Genomic DNA, 22,935 nt, shown 5'->3' with positions numbered 1-22,935 from the left:
TTTGACATTGTAGAAACCACTGCTCTTACTCAAATTTCTTCAGTTTTTACTTGTACCTGTGTGTATGTGTTTTAAATTCTATACTGCTTAATTTCCTTTTTATGTTTGTACATCCACCACTACAGTCAAGATGCTGAATAGTTTCCTGTCACCAAAAGGTCCTGCATATTGCCCTTTTGTAACACTTGGTTCTCTCCTGCTGCTTCACTTTCCCTCTTCCTATCTACTAGTGGACCTCTGACAACCATTAATCTTTCTTCCATTTCTAAAATTTTGTTGTGTCCAAAATGTACAAATAAAGCCATAAGTAGCCATTTGAGAGTGACTGTTTTTACTTAATACATCTGGAAATGAAATGAAGTTGTTTAAGTGATGATCAACTCTTTGCGACCCCGTGGACTGTAGCCTGCCAGGCTCTTCTGTCCATGTGATTTTCTAGGCAAGAATACTGGAGTGGGTTGCCATTTCCTTCTCCAAGGGATTTTCTCAACCCAGGGATTGAACCGGGGTCTCCCGCATTGCAGGGAGACTCTTTACCTTCTGAGCCACCAGGGAATCCCTTACTGTGAGAGCCATCCAAGTTTGTATGAATCAGTAGCTTATTCCTCCTTGTCACTCACTTTTTATATTTAAGTTAGAGAAACTCTGCCTAGTTTCTGCTTTGTTTCCTTCCTAAGCTGTTTTTTAAGTAAATGTGTCTGTCTTAAATCTAGGGGACAAAACGAGACCGCCTTCCTCCAGCCCCTCTAGCATCATCCGCCGAACCTCCTCCCTGGACACACTCGCTGCCCCGTACCTCGCGGGGCACTGGCCTCGGGATGGTCATGGGCAGGCTACTCCTTGCATGAGGGACAAGGCCACCCAGGTAGGTTAATCACAGTTCTTATCTTGAAGCGTTTCACTCTGAAACCATTTCTCATAATATTGTTTGTTCTAGTCTGCTCTCAAATTCTTAAAACTAGTGCGTATTAGCATTATCTGGGAAGCTTATCCAAAATGCAGATCCCCAGGCTTGACCTTTGCGTGTTCTCCAGTAGGTTTTGGTTGAGTCTTGAGAATGTGCGTTTTAAACAGTTGTCAAAGGAATTCTGATATATGCAGTAATTTATGGATATGTTTTATTTCACTTTTTTACAGTTTAGAACATCACAGTAAATTTCATTTATGGAATTTGGACTTAAAAATTTGTTACAGTTAAGGTTACTTTTTCATCCATCCTTATATTTTTGTGCCAAAAATCTTCGTGTTTTGGGAAATGGGGATTATTTTATATTGCTGATAGAGTCTGTAAATGTAGATATCCTGACAAAGGGACTCTGGAAGCAAAGTTTCATACTTTGAGATTTATAAAAAGTTTTAATTAAATGGATATTAAAGGATCATTTGATCTAACTCCTAGTCTTACGGGTGAGGAAACTAAGGTCCAAGATCATAAAGCCGGTAGTTGACTGTGTCTTAGTTGGGTGTAGTTTCTGTCGCAGCAACTTAACTACAATGATAGTTTGGTTAAATTTTTGTGTAATCATTTAACTTTTCTCATAATCATTGGGTGGCAAGCCCCTGAAGGCAAGGCCTGCGTCTGGCTTGCCCGTTTTTGTACTTTCATCACCAGAAATCAGTACTATAGTTGATGGAGTAAGACCACTCCAGGAATATTTGCAAAGGATTAAATGAGCAGAACAGTTTTATGGCTAGTGAAGAATGAAAATCATTTAAAGAGTGAAAAGATCCTTGATACTGATTGTTGAAAATCAGCTAAGGTATATCTTGATTTAGACTTTAAATTTACGTCACTTGGTGGTTGCTTGATCTCAGCACTTTATGAGTGGGACCAAGTAAATACACTTTGCAGTGGTTTTTGGATTTACATATTGGTTCCCCGAATTCCAGATGTTCTTGATGGGTTAGTTTGTTTTCTGTTCTGATACTCTTTAAACCCAGCCCCATTGTTAGGGTAGATACTTAGGATTCGAAATTACCCTGAGGGTTATACTCCAGTTGCAACTACAGAAATGAAAATGCAGAGTCTGTACTCATCAAAAGCAATGAGTCTTTTCAGAAATTGTGACTTTTTAAGCCAAAGAGTTCTGTAGAACTCTGTGTTTATTCAAAATCTGTAACTTTACTGAGATTAAGGCATGGTCGTATAGAAAATAAGTGAAAATTCTTTTCCCATTTAGGTTATTACAGAATATTGAGCAACATTTCCTATCCTATACAGTAGAGTTTGAAAAAGAATAGAAACCCATATATGTATAACTGAATCACTTTGTTGTACACCTGAAACTGCCACATTATTAAACTGTGCACCAATATAAAATAAAAAAAATGAATACGGTCTCTACTTGCTTTAGCTTCATCCACATGTGACATTAAAATTAGTGTGAATGTATTTCCTTTAATATTTCTGCAACCCTCTTTATTTCCTCTGCAGTTTCAGGTTCAGTGGGTTCAGATATTTTGCCTTACCAGTAAGAATACACAGTTTTATAAATCGTTGGGAGCCCCTTGTTCTGTGGAAGTTCAGTAAGTCTCTTCAGCGAGTTGCTGTGTTCTAGCTTTAGCTACCACCTGACTGGTGCTCCTGTCTTTTGTTTTGTTTGTAATGCTTTCCCACCATTTGCCTGGATAGCTTACACTCTAATGCTCATAGCAGGTGCCCCTAATCCCATAGAATCTTGCCTGGCTACTTTTCCTGTCCTTCCAGGTTTGGATTAGGTGCCTTTCTTAGGGCACCTCAATCATCACATGATGTCCAAATTGGCTGTTTATCCTTTCTCTCCTAGAAAAAACTCTTTGAACATAAAAACTGTATTTTCTAACTCCAACACCTAGTCTAGTACCTGATATGTTAGAAGATACATATTGCTTTCCAGTAGACAATGCAAAATTGAACAAAATTGAAACATACTTAATTAAAACTCAATTTTACTTTGTATTAATTCCTGAATGTCGTGTTTTTTTTTTTTTTTTTTGAATGTCTTATAATAAAGGCTTGGCTTCTTAGTTGAACAAAGAAAGCAATTATCTTTTGAATTAGGAGGTTAAGTAAAATTAACAACTTCTGCTGAGTATTTTTTCCTGCCTGAACATCTTATCACTGAAATTAACAACACTGTCTTTTGCTCTTTATGCTTATTTTTATTTGTTTTGCTAATTAATACTCTTTTTTTATCTTTACTTTGTTCTTAAATCTGTAAGAAACTTCTATATTCCTTTGCTTTTCCTTGAATTTTTATACTTAAATTGAATATCTTGAGTAATTTCTCTAATTTTTAAAAGCTTTGTTTGGACAAGTCTCAAATTTATAGAAGAGTTGCAAGAATTGTAGATTGAGCACCAGGGAACTCCTCACCTATGTTTACCAATAAACATTTTTGCATATTTTGTGTTCTTTAATATATAATTGTTATTATCACTGATGTTATTACTTGCTCTTTGTAATTTACAGACATTATGACTCTTCTCAAATACCTCAGAAAACATATACAAACACAGACTTTAAAAATTTAATTATCAAATTCAGAAGATTTAGCATTGATACAATTCTGTTCTTTATTATGTGGATACATAGACACATTTTTTTGGTTTGTTTCCCCAAAGATGTTCTCTGTAGCAGTTTCTCCTTAAGCTGGGATCCAATGAAGGAGCACAAGTCAACATTTAGATGTCATATTTCTTTAGAATTCTTTAATTTGGAACAGTTCCTCAGCTTTTGTCATTTGTGACATTGATATTTTCTAAGGGTGCAAGGTGGTGTCTTGTTGAATCTTCTCAACCTGAGTTTATCTGTTTTTTAAACAATTGGATTCAGTAATAACATTTTTTACAGAAATACTGTAGTTGATGTATGTTCTTTGTGCATGTGCGTCAAGAGGTGCCCAATGTCAGTAATGTTGTTTTACCCACCGGATACCCTTTGTAACTGTACCTGCATAGGCTGTGGGGAAATATTTGAGACTATAAATACCCCATTCCCCAACAGACTTTCACCCATTGTTTTTAGCATCTGTTGATGATTCTTGCTTAAATCAACAATTACCGTAGAAGTTCCAAATGATGACTTTCTAACTCTTGTCATTCTTCCTGCCTTTGTTTGTTGGTCTAATACTTTTTGATAGAAATGGTTCTTTATGAAATTGTCCTAAATGGATTTAAAATGTCAGTTGATATGACTTAAGATTTTTTTCCCCTCTTTAACTTTTTACTAAGAGAATGTTCAACATACAAAAAAATGGGAAGGACGTTTTAGCTGTCATTAGATTCAGCAGTTTTAAACATAGCTGTGTTTGTTTTTCCAGTCTTTCTGCTTTTATGTGTGTATTTGCTGTACTTTCTCAAAGTGTGTTGCGGATTTAACAGCACTTTATCCTTACATCTTTCAGCACATATCTTCTTGTGTAATCACAGTGCCAGCAGCTCACCTAGGAAAATGAATAATGACATAATATCATGTAACATCCAGTTCATGTTAAATTTACATAAGATTTCTTTCTTTTTTACCAGGATCCATTTGGAGACTCAAGCATTTTACTTAGTTTCTCTTAGTTCCTTTTAATTTAGAACAGTTCATTTTCACTCTCATACTTTCTTTCAGTTTTAATAACATTGTTACTTTATGCTATTTTATGAATGACATATTTGTAAAGGAGATACTTTATCCTTTTTGAATTAGTAAGTAACTGTAGAATATGTCTCTGCACCAGTGAATATCCTGTTCCTTTTATCCTTAGTAACTTTTCACCTAATGTTTTAATGTCCATTGATAATCCTTGCCTAAAGGTGATTTTTTTTTTTTTCCCCTTAAACACAAGATAGCATATTCTATACATTCTTCTGCAATTTTGTTTTCACTTAAAGACATTGTTCTATCCATATAGAAAAATTTCCCCTGGTGTTAAAAGTTTTTTTACATCATACATGTAGAGAAGTAATATTTTGAATAGGCTATAAATTTTTCATATAGTACAGAATTTGAGAGGCATCTTCCCCTGAGGCAGCCACTGATACGTTTCTTTTGTTACCATGTATTTTCTTTCAGAGATAGTTTACGTGTGTATATATTCTTTCTAGCAGTTCTGTCTATAAAGGTAGTTGCTGTACATACTGTACTGAGCCTTGACTTTTTCATTTAACAGTATCTCATGGAAACTGGGCTTTCCTGGCAGCTCAGAGGTTAAAGCGTCTGCCTGCAATGCGGGAGACCCGGGTTCGATCCTTGGGCCGGGAAGATCCCCTGGAGAAGGAAATGGCAACCCACTCCAGTATTCTTGCCTGGAGAATCCCATGGACAGAGGAGCCTGGTGGGCTACGGTCCACAGGGTCGCAAAGAATCGGACAGGACTGAGCGACTTCACTTTTACTTTCATGGAAATTATTTTGTATTAGTACATTTTAGATTTCCTTATTCATTTTTATAGCTGCATATTATTCTGTTGTAAAGATAAGCCATAATTTATTTGGCCAATCCTCTGTTTGGTTATGGTGGTGATTACAGTCGCTATGGTGGTTAAAGTCCTTGATGCTGGGAAGGATTGAGAGCAGGAGAAGAGAGCGTCAGAGGATGAGATGGCCGGATGGCATCACTGCTGCAATGAACATGAACTTGGGCAAACTCCGGGAGGTGGCGAGGGACAGGGAGGCCTGGCGTGCTGTATTCCATAGGGTTGCAAAGACTCGGACGTGACTAGGTGACTGAACAACAGTAGTCGCTAAGTTTTGTTCAACTCTTGCAACCCCATGGTTGCAAGACTGTAGCCTGCTGGGCTCCTCTGTTCATGCGAATTCCCAGTCAAGAATACTGAAGTGGGTGGCCTTTCCTTTCTTCAGAGGATCTTCCTAACCCAGGGAGTGAACGTCTCCTGTATTGCAGCCAGAATCTTTACTGCTGAGTCACCAGGGAAGACCAGTCCTCTATTAACATTTTTCTAATCTCTTGCTTGCACAAACAGTGCTGCAGGGAATAATATATGTCATTTTGTGCATAGAGGCATAAATTTGTAGATCTGTGATACAAAGTACCAAAAGGTTATTGTGTCAGACAGTATGTACATTTGTAACTTTGACAGCAGTTGCCATGTCACCTTCACTAAAGACTACTAATTTTACATTACACCAGCAATGGAGGAGAGTGTATATAATCAAATTACCTAGTCTTAATGACCTTAACTTGCATTTCTCTTATTATGGGGTGAGGCTGTGCAGTTGTGCCTAGAATGACTTTTTCCCCCCCTGAAAAGTGTTTTTTAAGTTCTGGATTTTGTGTAATCACTAAGAATTTAACATTTTTGAAGCAGTACTCTGCAGTTATTTAAACCGAGAAAAGACATAATTTAGAGATTAAGATTAAACTCTGGGATTTTAGGTTTATATCTTTGGCTTTACCACTTCCTAGCTGTGAGACCTCAGGCAACTTACCTAACCTCTCATTGTCACACTACTTTATCTACAGACCTTGAAGAACTTTGTGTATGTATTAAATCTGATAGCACAGTGATGACCTTTCATTTACTTTCATAAAGCACAGTACCTAACACATAATAAGATCACAGGAATGTTAGCTAATATCAGTATGCATTTGTTCAGTAAATGGTATGCTTATAATTATATAAAAATAGTAATTTTTATTAGTAATAGAAATGAAAGAAATAGGCTAAAGTATTGCAGTTAGGTAACTGGTGCTGAAGAATTAGGGGTAATTTGTGTTATTTTAAGTATTTTGTAATACCTAATTTTTCTGTAATAAGCATGTATTTTGTAATAGAAAAATATGGTACACTTTTTTTTAGAAAGGAAAAATGTTTTCAGATTTATTGAGATATAACTGACATATGGCACTGTAAAGTTTAAGCCATACAGCATAATGATGTGACATACGTGTAGCAAAGTGATCACCATAAGCTTAGTTAACATCCATTACTTCATAGTTACCAAAAACATCATTTTTCCTTGTGATGAGATCTTCTAGGATCTACTCTCTTAGCAACTGTCTGATACACCATACAGCAAGTGTTAACTATAGCCCTTGTGTTGTATCCTCAGTACTTATTTATCTTGTAACTGGAAGTTTATACATTTTGACCACCTTCATCCAATTCCCCCTCTGCTAACCACAAATCTGATCTCTTTCTATGGGCTTTTTTTTTTTTTTTTAGATTCCATGTATGAGATCATACAGTATTTTTTTTATCTTTGTCTGACTTATTTCATTTAGCATGATGCCCTCAAGGTCAATCCATGTTGTTGCAAATATGGCATTCACTATTGTTAAATGATTAACTATTTTGTTAAAACCTCTTTGTTCTGTTTCCCATTATAGACAGAGAGTGCATGGGCTGAAGAATACTCTGAAAAGAAGAAAGGGTCTCACAAACGTTCAGCATCGTGGGGCAGCACAGATCAGCTTAAGGAGGTCAGAAAAATGGTTCCAAGGAAGTGGGTGTGAAAATTTGATCCCTTGGTTGACTAGTTCCCAGAAGCTGTGAGCTACAAAGATTTGTCAGTTCCATTGTTTTTTAATTTCTTTCTTTTTTTTTTTTGGTGGCGGTTTTGTCTACTTGAGAAATAACACCAGAAAAATAGAAAGATTTGAATAGGGAAATATACACGTAACTTACCTGATTATGTGTGTTTATTTTTTAATGAGAATCCATAGCTATTAATATAATTAAATATCAAATGTATGAAATTGTAGTGATGCAACAAATTCACTCTTATTATTTCTATATACAATGGTAAGTATTTCTGATATTTAGTAACCCAGTGTAACCAAGTTGATTATGGCCCTATGTTATGATTACCATTTTTTGTGCCTATAATTAGCACATTTGTGTTTTAAATATAATGTAGCCATAAAACAGAAAAACTCCATCAAGGAATAATATTATTAATATTAATAATTAATAATCACATTATTAATCAAAAATATATTTGTTATTTTTTATTTTTTGAATATCATCTTGTGTTTTTTATTTATTTATTTATTTTTTATTTTTTCATTTATTTTTATTAGTTGGAGGCTGATTACTTTATAATATTGTAGTGGTTTTTGCTATACATTGACATGAATCAGCCATGGATTTACATGTGTTCCCCATCCCGATCCCCCCTCCCGCCTCCCTCCCCATCCCATCCCTCTGGGTCTTCCCAGTGCACCAGCCCCGAGCACTGTCTCATGCATCCAACCTGGGCTGGTGATCTGTTTCACCCTTGATAGTATACTTGTTTCAATGCTATTCTCTCAGGACATCCCACCCTTGCCTTCTCCCACAGAGTCCAAAAGTCTGTTCTGTACATCTGTGTCTCTTTTTCTGTTTTGCATATAGGGTTGTCATTACCATCTTTCTAAATTCCATATATATGCGTTAGTATACTGTATTGGTCTTTATCTTTCTGGCTTACTTCACTCTGTATAATGGGCTCCAGTTTCATCCATCTCATTAGAACTGATTCAAATGAATTCTTTTTAATGGCTGAGTAATATTCCATTGTGTATATGTACCATAGCTTCCTTATCCATTCATCTGCTGATGGGCATCTAGGTTGCTTCCATGTCCTGGCTATTATAAACAGTGCTGTGATGAACATTGGGGTGCACGTGTCTCTTTCAGATCTGGTTTCCTCAGTGTGTATGCCCAGGAGTGGGATTGCTGGGTCATATGGCAGTTCTATTTCCAGTTTTTTAAGGAGTCTCCACCCTGTTCTCCATAGTGGCTGTACTAATTTGCATTCCCACCAACAGTGTAAGAGGGTTCCCTTTTCTCCACACCCTCTCCAGCGTTTATTGCTTGTAGACTTTTGGATAGCAGCCATCCTGACTGGCGTGTAATGGTACCTCGTTGTGGTTTTGATTTGCATTTCTCTGATAATGAGTGATGCTGAACATCTTTTCATGTGTTTGTTAGCCATCTGTATGTCGTGTTTGGAGAAATGTCTGTTTAGTTCTTTGGCCCATTTTTTGATTGGGTCATTTATTTTTCTGGAAATGCATTTCATGGCTTGAATTGATTTTTAAATAATACTGTTTACTTTTTTGGAGCTGTTGAAGGTAAGGTATTTTGTAAAGAAATCTAATTATAAATAAAATGTGACTCGCTATAAGGAAAATCAGAATATTATCATTGTTTTTGAATTGTTTGTGAAAGCTATAAGGTATAATTGCTAAAAGCTTCATTTGTTTAATACTTGGGAAGCTTAAAGGTGCAGAACAGTGTTGGAACATAATTTTTTCTTTGAAAGAAAGGTATACGTTTATACATATATAGATATGTGTATATATACATATAAATTTTTTAAAGTAAATCAGATTTTTGTGGCACGGTTTAAAAACTCAAAAGACATAATAGGGTTGAGTTTTATTGGTTATTATTAAGCAAGAATATGTTTTATGTGATGTGGAAGACACTCTGACGCACTTATTTTCCCCTTTTCAGATTGCAAAATTACGCCAGCAGTTGCAGAGAAGTAAACACAGCAGTCGGCATCATCGAGATAAAGAAAGACAGTCTCCATTCCATGGCAACCATGCAGCTATTAACCAGAGTCAGGTAGGAGCACAAGATGCCACGAAATCCAGACAAGGGATATGTTGTTTTCCTGGTGTTATCTTATTGCATAGGTAAATGTTTATGTTAAAGGTGTTCAAAAGCATGTTTGAAACAGTGATTAAATACTGAATCACAGCCTTCATTTAAAAAAAAACCCACAATACTAAGTTGACAAAAATGATATTTTCCTTTAATGATATGACTTCTAGGAGATATAGCTAGTTACATATTTTGACTTTTGTCTTTGTCGGTTTGGTGTATTGGAGGCAGAATAATACAGATGAGCACTGGCTGTGGAGCAGAGCCTGGATAGGTAACCTGTTCAAAGTCCCAGTTTCCTCACGTGACAGCAGATGATGATAATGATACCTGGCGCATGAAGTCTTTTAGTAGAAAAGGTCTTTAACTGCTTTGATTTTTTTTTTTTTTTTTTTTGCTTTGATTTTTTAATTGAACACTATGAATTGCTCTTGATGGCTCACCCAGGGAGCATTTTGCTTCATACTGAATTGAAATTGGATGGCATCCTTTGGCAAAGAGAGAGCAAGAAAAAGTTTGCGTGCTCCTTTTTTAGGTTGATAGCTTCTGATGATTGTTCAGTATATGTGGATTGTTTTCAAGAGAAATGGGTGAAGGTATATATTTTTTTTCAAGCTAACTAATTATGTCTTAAAATATTGATAGATGGGTCAAACTTGATTTCACAGATTTATAGTTTGATTGCAGTTTGGCTTCCAGTAACTTTTTTCCTATATAAGGCATTTTAATTATAAAATATGAATATACATTGACGCATTTAAAAGCCTAAACGAACTGCGTTTATATTTGGAGAAATGGAAAATGCAAAATTGACCAAGTAAGAAGTGAAAAATTTGAATAGACTATTGGAATACTAAATATTCCACTCACTCACAAAAGGCCACAGACCCACCTGGTTTTACAGGTGAGTTTGCCAACCTTATACTCCCTCTAATTCATCCATAAATAATTTAGATGTATTTCTAAGAGATAAATCCAGTTCTTATTTCCTATCCATGTTTTTACTCCAGTAGAAGTTAAGATTGAGTTTTATTGAATTTTAATTGATGAATTTTAGCAGTTTATAACTTTCTGAAGTGATTTTTTTAAAAGTTGTATTTAAATTATCAATTACAGTGGTAAAATTATCCAAAAATTTTTTTCCCCTGCAAGTTGAGTTTGCCTAATAAAGACTATTGAAGTTCGCATGAACTTCATTTTTGTCTAAATGAAGGTGCCTCTTTGTGGAGAAGGTGAGGACAAGAAAATATAGTAACTTGAAAAATAAATTCATGTGGCTTGACTTTTGTACACTTGACACACCAATCATCCTGACTACTTGACTTGCTTTACTGGGTGTTAAAGCCAGTCAGAGATCAGGCACATGTGTCTTCTGATAGCTGTGGCAGTAGTATTCAGAGTTAATTGAAACTTTAAGACTGTGAACATGAAAATATCATTCAAGTCATGATTGTGGCTTTGTTTAGTGGATTCTCTCTCTAGAGGAGAAAGTACCACTTTGAGATATGTGCGCTTTGAGGCCATTCCTCCATCTGTGCAACATTTATCAAATATCTGCCATATGACTGGTATTGTAGTACTCATTAGGGGATGTAGTGATAAATGAACTATTGGGGCTTTCCCCCCACCAAATCTCAGATAATAAGTAAACAGTTAATTTTTATACAGTATAATGAGTATGTTCATCAGGAAGGGTTCAGAGTATTGTAGAAGGGGCATTTATCCTTGAATTGACAATGAGCTGTCTAGAAAGGCTTCTAGAGAAAGTGGTATCTAAGTGATCCGTGAAGGATAGGTAGAATTTAGCTAGTTTTGGGCTTCCCTTGTGGCTCAGCTGGTAAAGAATCTGCCTGCAATGTGGGAGGACCTGGGTTCTATCCCTGGGTTGGGAAGATCCCCTGGAGAAGGGAAAGGCTACCCACTCCAGTATTCTGGCCTGGAGAATTCCATGGACTGTATAGTCCATAGGATTGCAAAGAGTCAGACAGGACTAGAGATTTTCACTTTCACTTTCTGGACGCAGAAGAAATCATGGCTCTAGGGAGGAGTGGTAGTAAGAGATTAGGTTAGCCAGAGCTGAGAGTCTTCATGTCTCAGTTGTTTAAGAAATTTGGACTTTGTCTTTGAAGCACCGGAGAGCTATTTTCTACAATGCAGGGGGTTGACAAATGATCAGATATGCATTTTGACATGATCATGATGAGTTCAGAGTAGAGAATGAATTTGGTACAGGATGAGATTGGGGCAGGAAAATCTATGAATAGATTTATAATCCATGTAAGAAATGACGGTGACCTAAAGTAAGGTAGAAGCTGTGGAACTATAGAGAATGGACAAACCTGAGTGATATTTAGAAAGCAATAATTAATAGTTGAACTCTAGTAAGTCCTTCAATATGGGAACACTATTCAGCTTTTGTGTATTTAAGCATTTAATCCTCATCTTTGAGGTGGAGGTTGTTACTACTCCAATTTACAGGCAAAGAATTAAGGCTCAGAGAGCTCATGTATCTTGTTCAAGGTCATATAAGACAGAGCTGGGATTCTAATTGAAGCATTTTGACTTCAGAATCTGAGTCTTTAAACTTTTTTAGCTTATGGTTGATGATATGGGAATGATGGACATACAGGAGTAAAAGGTAAGGCCAATTCTAGCCTTTAAACATAATTTAAGAAATATATCCACCTACCTCATACCATGTACAAAAGTAACTCAAAATGGATCAAAGACCTCAATATAAGAGCTAAAACTAAAAACTCTTAGATGAAAATAGGCATAAATGTGATGTTGGATTAGGCAATGGTTTATTAGATATGACACCAAAAGCACAAGCAATAATAGAAAAAGTACATAAATTGGACTTTATCATAATTAAAAACTTTAGTGCTTCAAGGATAAGCTACAAAATAGGCAAAAATATATGCAAATCATATGAAACACTTGTATCTAAAATATATGAAGAACTCTTAAAACTCAATAATAAAAAGACAAGCAGTCCAATTTAAAAATGGACAAAGGATCTAAATAGAGAGTTCTCGAAGGAAGATATGCAAATAGCCAATAGATATGTGAAAAAGATATTTATCATTATTTGTCTATCAGGAAATGAATACAAATTCCAGTGAGATACTACTTCATACCCACTAGAACAGCTAATAAAGACACAAATAGCAAGTTTTAGAAAGAATGTGGAGAAATTGGAACCCTTATATATTGCCAATAGGAATGTAAAATCCTGTCAGCACTGTATCAGCCGATAGGAATGTGAAACAGCCTCGTAGTTCCTCAAAGGGCTAAATAGACACAGAGGTACTGTATGACCGGTGCTTCATCTCCAAACTATGTGCTAAAGGGAGTTGGAAACATGTGTTCCTAAAAACTTGTACACAAATGTTCATGGCAGCATGGCTCACAGTAGCCATGACTTGGAAACAACCCAGTTGTCCTTCAACCAATGAATGGTTAAATAAAATGCAGTATAGATCCATACAGTGGAATATTCACTTCAGTTCAGTTCAGTCACTCGGTCGTGTCCGACTCTTTGCGACCCCATGAACTGCAACACGCCAGGCCTCCCTGTCCATTACCAACTCCCGGAGTCTATCCAGACCCATGTCCATTGAGTCGGTGATGCCATCCAACCATCTCATCCTCTGTCGTCCCCTTCTCCTCCTGCCCTCAATTTTTCCCAGCATCAGGGTCTTTTCAAATGAGTCAGCTCTTCGCATCAGGTGGCCAAAGTATTGGAGTTTCTGCTTCAATGTCAGTCCTTCCAATGAACATCCAGGATTGATCTCCCTTAGGATGGACTGGTTGGATCTTCTTGCAGTCCAAGGGACTCTCAAGAGTCTTCTCCAACACCACAGTTCAAAAGCATCAATTCTTCTGTGCTCAGCTTTCTTTATAGTACAACTCTCACATCCATACACGACCACTGGAAAAACCATAGCCTTAACTAGACGCACCTTTGTTGGCAAAGTAATGTCTCTGCTTTTTAATATGCTGTCTAGGTTGGTCATAACTTTTCTTCCAAGGAGTAAGCGTCTTTTAAATTTCATGGCTGCAGTCACCATCTGCAGTGATTTTGGAGCCCCCCAAAATAAAGTCTCTCACTGTTCTCACTGTTTCCCCATCTGTTTGCCATGAAGTGATGGGACCGGATGCCCTGATCTTAGTTTTCTGAATGTTGAGCTTTAAGCCAACTTTTTCACTCTCCTCTTTCACTTTCATCAAGAGGCTCTTTAGTTCTTCTTCCCTTTCTGTCATAAGGGTGGTGTAATCTGCTTTATCTGAGGTTATTGATATTTCTCCTGGCAATCTTGATTCCAGCTTGTGCTTCCTCCAGCCCAGCGTTTCTCATGATGTACTCTGCATATAAGTTAAATAAGCAGGGTGACAATATACAGCTTTGACCTACTCCTTTTCATATTTGGAACCAGTCTGTTGTTCCATGTCCAGTTCTAACTGTTGCTTCCTGACCTGCATACAGGTTTCTCAAGAGGCAGGTCAGGTGGTCTGGTATTCCCATCTTCCTTCAGAATTTTCCACGGTTTGTTGTGATCCATACAGTCAAAGGCTTTGGCATAGTCAATAAGGCGGAAATAGATGTTTTTCTGTAACTCTCCTGCTTTTTCGATGATCCAGCAGATGTTGGCAATTTGATGTCTGGTTCCTCTGCCTTTTCTAAAGCCACCTTGAACATCTGGAAGTTCACGGTTCACATATTGCTGAAGCCTGGCTTGGAGAATTTTGAGCAGTACTTTACTACCGTGTGAGATGAGTGCAATCGTGTGGTAGTTTGAGCATTTTTTGGCATTGTCTTTCTTTGGGGTTGGAATGAAAACTGACCTTTTCCAGTCCTGTGGCCACTGCTGAGTTTTCCAAATTTGCTGGCATATTGAGTGCAGCACTTTCACAGCATCATCTTTTAGGATTGAAATAGCTCAACTGGAATCCCGTCACCTCCACTAGCTTTGTTCGTAGTGATGCTTTCTAAGGCCCACTTGACTTCACATTCTAGAATGTCTGGCTCTAGGTGAGTGATCACACTATCGTGATTATCTGGGTCGTGAAGATCTTTTTGTATAATCCTTCTGTGTATTCTTGCCAACTCTTCTTAATATCTTCTGCTTCTGTTAGGTCCCTACCATTTCTGTCCTTTATTGAGCCCATATTACTTGGTCACAAAAAAGGAATGGAGTACTGATACATACTACCATATGGGTGAGCCTTGGAAACGTTATGCTAAGTGAAAGAAGCCAGAGACAAAGGAATACATGATTTCCCTTATACGAAATGTCCAGGAGAAGCAAACCCATAGAGACAGATTATAGACTGGTGATTGCCTAAAGCTAAGAAAGTTGAGGGAAGATGGAGAATGACGTGTGAGGGACTTTTTTTTTTGGTTTGATTCTAAGATTAATTGTGATAATAGTGGTGCAGTTGTGTTCAATTACTGTTCAAAAGCAGAAGTTGTACACTTGAAATGAGTGAGTTGTATGATACTGTGAATTATTTTTCAATAAAGTTCCACCAAAAAATATGTACTAACCAACATAAAAATGAATAGATAAAATGCAGATATAACTGTCTGGAAATAATAGATTAGATGCTAACAAAGAACCCAAAAGTAACCCAGGAGGTCTTATAACTGTAGAAGATGAGCACAGGTGGTCTGAGCTCAGATTGTTTAGCCTAAGATCTGAGTCATGCTGCTTGCTAGCTGTTTGAAGTTCCTTGGGTTCCCTGCATTATATTGCCTGTTTGTTGTGTTGTTCTAACACAGGATTAAATGGTGCGTGTGTGTGTGTGAGTCACTCAGTTGTATTCGACTCTGTGTTCCCATGAACTATAGCTCTCCCAGGCTTCTCTGTCCATGGAATTCTCCAGGCAAGAATACTGGAGCAGTTAGCCATTCCTTTCTCCAAGGAATCTTCCCAACCCAGGGATTGAACCTGGGTCTCCTGCATTGCAGGCAGATTCTTTACCATCTGAATCACCAGGGAAGCCCAATAAATGGTGTTCAGTTCAGTCCAGTTGCTCAGTTGTGTCCGACTCTTTGTGATCCCCATGGGCTGCAGCACGCCAGGCCTCCCTGTCTATCACCAGCTCCCAGAGTCTGCTCAGACTCATGTCCATCGAGTCGGTGATGCCATCCAACCATCTCATCCTCTGTCGGCCCCTTCTCCTCTTGCCTTCAGTCTTTCTCAGCATCAGGGTCTTTTCCAGTGAGTCAGTTCTTCACATCAGGTGGCCAAACTGTTGGAGCTTCAGCTTCAGCATCAGTCCTTCCAGTGAATATTCAGGACTGATTTCCTTTACTATTGACTGGTTTGATCTTGCAGTCCAAGAGACTCAAAAGAGTCTTTCCCAACACGACAGTTTGAAAGCATCAATTCTTTGGTGCTCAGCTTTCTTTATGGTATTGAGTATTATGAAACAGTTAATGTAATTCTTGGCACAGAATAACTGCTCAGTAAATCTTAGGTTGCTTCCAGTTGGATTTTTCTTTAGGCATCTCTGCCAATTCATATTGAACTTATTTTCTACAACTTTAATTATCATAAAAATATTTACATGCTTACTACAAAAAACTTGAGAAACTAAAAAAGTCAAATAGAAAAATTGTATCTCTATACTGGACATTTTAAACTTTTATATAATGTGGTATGTCAATTTCCTCAATAAAACTGGAAGAAAAACTAAAACTGAGAAATATTAGACCTCAGTCAAGCTGTTATTTTTTTTTTTAAAAATCAAATAGGAAAAAGAGAGTTTCACTCTCTAAAGACAGCTATTCCTTAAATGCTTTCTTCTTTTTCCTTTTTCCATTCCTTGCGGAGATCATATCATATATTAGACTTAAGTATTTTTTTAAATGTATTTAATGTAGAAAAATGTTTGCTATTACAGAGGGCTTCAGAAACATTTTTAATGTTCCGGATTCTGTAGGGCAGTTCTCTAATTTTGGCCATTTAGATGGGTCCAGTTACTTTGTGCTTAAAGCTTTTTTCTGTTATACTTTTCTAGGGGTAGGAAAATAACTTTCCATTATTTGGTTAATAAGTTTAAATATCTGGAGGCTCTTTGACTTTCCTTTTCATAGGCTCTCCAAGTTATTAGAGTTTTTTTGTTTGTTTGTTTGGAGTTCATGATATGTAGATTATTATTTTTGAAGGGGGGTTCCAGCTTTTATCTTTCCCCCTTTACACACACAAAAAAAACCCAGAAGAAATAATATAGGATTAAAACTGCAAAAGTGGTTAATTGGTGGAACAGATGCATAAAAAGCCAGATAGGAAGACAAGCTTATTTATAATGAGGGACCCAGTGCTCTGTGACTACCTAGGAGGATGGGAGGTGGGAGGAGGAGGGCAGGTTCAAGAGGGAGGTGACATTTGCATCCCTGTGACTGATTCATGTTGATGTCTGGCAGAAACCAGCACAATGTTGTGAAGGAATTATTCTCCAATTAAAAATAAAAAGGAGACATATGTAAATGACAGTGGTTTGTAGTTTTTACAAGACATTAAAAAAGAAAAGTCAAATAAATACATGTTACTGTTTGTAGCACACTGTTTACATCAATATTAAAGGGGAGAAACACTAATTTAGGGACAGATAGACCACAAGGTCCAGGTCTTTAGGGAGATTATTGGGAAGTTCCTTTAGCATCCCTTAATGATCAAGGACAGTATTGTTCTGATAATAGATAGTCTGTAACCACTGGCTAACAGATCTTTTTCTTGGGCTTGGAATGGATTTTTTTACAGTTTGAATTCTCACATACTTTTGAGTGATTCTTTCCCTGGAAATTCAGGAGGGGGAACTATTTATTATGAAGAATAAATGCTGCCAAATTTCTTAGGGGAGAGAAACTTCATATGTCATTGGTTTCCAAAATTGACAAAACTCTTGGCTACTTAAGATATTTTAAAGGAGTATTTCAAGAAATACTCTCATTAGAAGATGTGGCCAAGAATTCGAGTCAGTTCTGGTGAGGTGGATGAACCTAGAACCTGTTATACAGAGTGAAGTAAGTCAGAAAGAATAAAACAAATATCATATATTAACACATGCGTATGGAATCTAGAAAAATGGCACTGATGAATCTATTTGCAGTGCAGGAATAGAGACACAGACATAGGGAACAGACTTGTGGACACCGCAGGGGAGGGAGAGAGAGGGACGCATTGAGAGAGCGGCGTTGACACATACACGTTATCGAATGTTAGATAGATAGCCGGTGGGGATTTGCTGTATGGTGCAGGGAGCTCAACCTGGTGCTTGGTGACAGCTTAGAGTGGTGGGAGGTGGGAGGTTCAAGAGCGGGCGTAATATGTATACTGGTGGTTAATTCATGTTCTATGGCAGAAACCAGCACAACATTGTAAAACAATTATTCTCCAATTAAAAATTAAAAATTTTTCACAAAGATGTAGCTAACGCATGTCAGAATTGTTTGATGATTAGAGTCAGATGTTAGTAACACAAGAGCTAGAGATGCGGCATAAACTAACTTAAGAGTGTGAATTTTAAAATCATGCAGGTGTTTCTGGCTGTGATAGGCTCAAACAAGAAAGCCCTCCCATGGGATTTTCTCATTGCTTCATCTGGGCTGGGAACATGATAGTTTTGTAATAGCTTAGGAGGGTTTGAGAGCAAAGGGATCATGAAAAAGAAAAGGGGGGAAAAAACCTATTTTCATCTGAGAAGTGAGAGGAGTGCACTTTAAAGAGAAAATTGCTTCTCGGCACTGGAATCTTTGTGAGCCTGTCCAGGACAGATTTGCTGTTCTTGAAAGTTTCAAGATTTTTCCACCGAGAAATCAAAACAGTAGGTGCTTCAGCTGTGACCTTCATTAGAGAATATAGCTGTAGCTTAGAAAAGCTAGGAGGGGGGTACACATGAGAGGACACTGATCTCTGGAGGACAGAAATAAAGTGATGCTGATGGGACAGGAGGAGTCAAGGCCATATGGAGCCCCCTACAAAAGCCCCTATGATGGCAAAGCTTTTTTCCCCCAGTGCTTTCTAAGTTTTTAAAAAATCCATTCTAAACATCAGTTGTGACCACTGTTTTGTTGTATCAGGGTTTCTGGCTCATATTTCTCTCCTAGATTTCTGTTGAATTGCTGAACAGACCTTTTTCTATCCTACAGTTTTCTCCCTTTGAAAATTTAGCTCTCTTTATCTTTTTCCCTGCTCAGCTACTGCAGTAGGTATTCTTCCCATCTTTTCTGAGTGTGCTTGTCTTGCCACAATTTTATCCCCATGCTTCGAAACAGACATTTAAGTTACAGTGTAGATTGGACTCTCATGAAGCTTCAGGGTTAGCCAAACCCTCTCTTGGAGTTCTTTCTTTGTTGGTTAATTCACAGCTTTTATGTAGTTTGATCTTTAAGCTGTAATGTAATATATAGATAGACGGCGAATGTAAATAGCGAAAAGAAAACTTTAAAACTATGATTCACCTAATTGAAATCTTACTTGAGTGGAAAACATTCTGATTTGAAGAGAAAGAATCAAGAACTGAGAAAAATAAGAGATCCTTGTTGTTTCCAAAGGTCAAATCTTAGGAGAGAGAGATTTTTCCTTAATAATGGAAGGATTTTTAACCTTTCAGAGCTGTCTAAGGATATCTCTCAGTTAATATGATAACCCACTTGTATTTGCATATACTGATTTATATTTAGAAATACACGTTTTATTACAGAAAGCTATGTAGATATGGGAAAAATAAATTATATATACACACACAAAATTCCTTAAGAACCGTTGAAATGAACCATAAAAGTTAAAGTGTAATCATTTTTGTTATTTTTAAATATTTTAGAGCATAGTTTATGTAAGGAATAAAATCAAAGGCTTATTACTTTTTATTTCTGGAATAATAACAGTATTTTTAATGAAGAAAATTTTTCCCAGGCAGCTTGGGTAGATTATTTTTCTTCTAATCATATAACTATTTGCTAATTAAATGAATTACTGTCGAACCTTTGCTTCATTTACCTAAAATGGTGTGTTGACCTTAGGAAAGTGGCCATTTTCATTTTTTTTTCCTTCCTTTCTTTCCTTTGCTTTAAATAAATTAAACTGTCGACACTTGCCACTATTTTAGATTACATTTGAGAAAAACTTCTTACCAATTATGTAGGATATGACTTCTGTAGCTGCCTGGAAAGGCAGTAACAAGATGTCCAGTCAGTTATTACACTGGTGGGTTCTTGTTATGTGCATTTCTCAACATGACACCCAGCAGACTTAAGCTTTCTGTTCTTAGAAGACTTACTAACAGATCCTTATGGTTCCAAAACCCAGAAAGGTCAACATTTTGCAGAAATCCTGACAGATCATCTTCCCCTTCTAGTCTTCTCCTTCCTCATTTCTGTAACATTAGCTACAAACCAGATGCAGCCTGAAAATGGCATCCAAAGCAAGCCATTATTCATGTTGTTTCGTGACTTTTAGGAGAGAAAATTAAGTTTAGAATTGAGTACCTTTCACTCAATGTAAAAAATAAAATCAAAGTTCTGTTTGTAGTATATATACTGATAACTCCTGAAATCTTAGTCTGTAGCAGTTCTCTGGCACCTCATTATTTTTTGACAGAGGAAGAGTCCAGGCCCAGGAAGGATGCCTGCCTGACAGAAATGCTCTAACACGCTCTCCACTGCAGACTAGTGAGCTCTGGGTTTCTTTTAACCCATAGGTGCTTCAGTCCAAATCAGTTTCCTTTCGTCCCTTCACTAGTTTTTGTTTTCTCTTGCCACCACTTTGAGCAAGGTTTCTTTCCTTCCTTGACCTGTCATGAACCAAACCATATTCTTAGCTTCATTCTCCCACTCTTATCCCAAGAGTAAGTACATTTCTAATTGGAGAGAATTTCTCTTTTTTTTTAAGCCTGTTTTAGATTATACTTTGGGATATTATTCTGTTGCTAAGGAAACAAGAGGGTGAGAATAGGTGAAAAAAGAAAAAAGTACCCTTCAAGGTGTTAGTGACAGGTGTTGGGGATATAGAAAACCAATGGGAAATAGCCAGTTTCAGTGCCTCTTTGAGGCGTTTCACTGAAGTAGGAAAGTAAAGACCTTGGGGTGAGAGTGGGGCGGAGGGTGGAGAATGTGAGTTCCTAGAAGAATGGAGGGGTGGGCTCTGGTGTTTACTTTCCTCATCCTGTCCCGTCTTATCACAGTCCTGTCATGGGGTGAGCCAGGGCTGGCCTGCTGACGAGGCTTTCGGGAAGTGCGGGAAGTTACTGGCTTTGTAGCACTAAGAGGGAAGGATTGAAGAACAGGGGATCTGAAAGAGACCTTCCTAAATGAAGGATGAATTAGTCACATTTCTTTACCAAGACATTGTATTGCAGGACAATACAAGATGACCTTCTGGCACACTGTTGTATGAACTTTGGCAGATACCTTGCAATTCTTGTTTCATATTTTATTTTGAGTATCTTGTCAGGAAACCGAGTGATATCCTGTAATATAATCAGTTATTTCTTTTCAAAAGTAATACTGTGCCAGTGGGAACATTTTTTTAAACTAGAGATAGGTTTTGAAACAAAACATTAAAATAATTACGGTGGAAGTATAAATAAATTTCACAGGGAAGTTACTTTTATCATCTTGCTACTGTATATTTACTTTGGAAGTGATTTTGTTTTTCCTACCAAATTTTTTTTTTTTTTATAAATTATTTTTTGTTGTTTATTTTCTGGAATATAGATAATTATGGCACTGGAGGACTTTAAAGTTATGTTCTGAAATCTGAACTCCTATAATCATAAAAGAATGTCTGAGGTTAAGATTCATTTCCTGTTTTCCTTTATCCCTCTTCTCTTTACAGTCCCTCATAGATGTGAATTAATTTCTGAAATTCTACCTTGATTGTCTGGGATTTTTGCTTTAAATTCTATTTCGTGTAAACCAAGGAGCAGGTTTCATTATTCACACTTTTTGTGAGGTCTATAAATTTTTATTTATTTTAGAGTTACCCAGATCAAATGGGAGTATGCGTCCATCTAGAGAATGTAAAGGCAGTAGTACATGTTTCTTCTCCCCCCTCTACCACTTTTTTTCAGGCTCCCGTTCCAAAGAGTGCACTTATTCCAGTAATTCCCATCACCAAATCAACAGGCTCCCGGTTCCGGAATAGTGTGGAAGGATTGAATCAGGAGATTGAAATAATAATTAAAGAGACTGGGGAAAAGGAAGAGCAACTTATAGTAAGTAATCTTGTATCTTAAAATCAGCCTTATACATTAATTTTTCTAATTATTTTTTAAAAAATCACAATTTTGGTTTTCATATTTACATGTTTCTTGCTTCTTGTTGAGAATAAAACTATCTCTTTTGTAAAACTCGGACCTTTACATGTGAATGACAGTTTTTCTTTGCATCTCATAGAGACAACTGATATGACTTAAATTTGGGTCCTTGAACAGAAACTATCTTTTGGTTTTCTGTATTTAAAAATCACAGATATGCTTCTGATTGTCTGTAACTCCATTTAACAAAAGTTCAGCTTACTAGTTTGTTGGTGGTGGCGTGGAATATTTTCTGAGTCTCTGAATATATATCTTACTGTTTGTCAGTTATTGTAAGGTCTGCTTACCTATAACATACATAGAATGTGTATTCTATTAATTGTGACATACAAAAGTATGGTTTATATGTAAGATGGAAAATTTCCTGTTTATATTTAAAAGCAAGTCACAGTATACTGAAGCTTTCATTCTTCAGTGAAAGAGGAATTGGGGAGTTTAAAGTAGTATTTCATTGACGCCTGAGATTCTTTCCCTTAAGAGGAAAGGTTGGTTTAGCTTAGAGAAAACACCACTGCGCACACCCTCCCCTCCTCCGCTGGATGACGGTGAAACTTCCCCTGATGTATAATGAAGGTAAGCGCACCAGAGGTGTCCGGGGAGCTGGTTTCTCCGCTGAGTGAGTCACACAAGCCTTGCTCTGAACAGCTCCTCGATTTCCCTCCATAATTAGCACTGCTGTGATGAACCGTTCTCTCCTTCAGGAGGGTTTCTTTGAGAACACGGTTTGAGGGGGCAGTGAGCAGGGGCAGACGATCGTCAGGTGTCACTGGCGCTCGCGGTGCCCTGCCTTTTCTTCTCATGGAGCCTGGACTTGCACCTAGGTTTCTCCTCTTTTATAGTGGTGTGCCTTGATCACCTTGAAAGTCGCAGTGAGCCCGTGAGAAGTAACTCAGTGTTGATTCGTCCGTCAGCGGTGTGCCAGAGCCCTGGGAGTTCAGGGCTCACTCGGCCACCCCGTGTCCCGCGGCCGCGGAGGGGGCGGTATCGTGAGGCCGACAAGGAGAGGCTTTCTGACTTTTGAGTC

At 37.4% G+C, this 22,935-nt stretch overlaps 1 protein-coding gene across 1 annotated transcript in view; it reads left to right on the top strand.

The window, feature by feature from the left end:
• FAM117B (family with sequence similarity 117 member B) overlaps positions 1-22,935 on the top strand; it is a 68,849-nt gene that overhangs the window by 33,536 nt on the left and 12,378 nt on the right. Inside the window, exons 2-5 of the mRNA XM_061148990.1 lie at positions 714-865; positions 7,319-7,411; positions 9,432-9,545; positions 21,666-21,809. Of these exons, the coding sequence (XP_061004973.1) occupies positions 714-865; positions 7,319-7,411; positions 9,432-9,545; positions 21,666-21,809 (503 nt within the window). The remainder of the gene's footprint in view (positions 1-713; positions 866-7,318; positions 7,412-9,431; positions 9,546-21,665; positions 21,810-22,935) is intronic.

The sequence above is a fragment of the Dama dama genome, chromosome 8, assembly GCF_033118175.1.
Source record: "Dama dama isolate Ldn47 chromosome 8, ASM3311817v1, whole genome shotgun sequence".
Lineage (NCBI taxonomy): Eukaryota > Metazoa > Chordata > Mammalia > Artiodactyla > Cervidae > Dama > Dama dama.
Note: the sequence above shows the minus strand (reverse complement) of the source record. Positions and strands in the feature narration are given on the sequence as shown.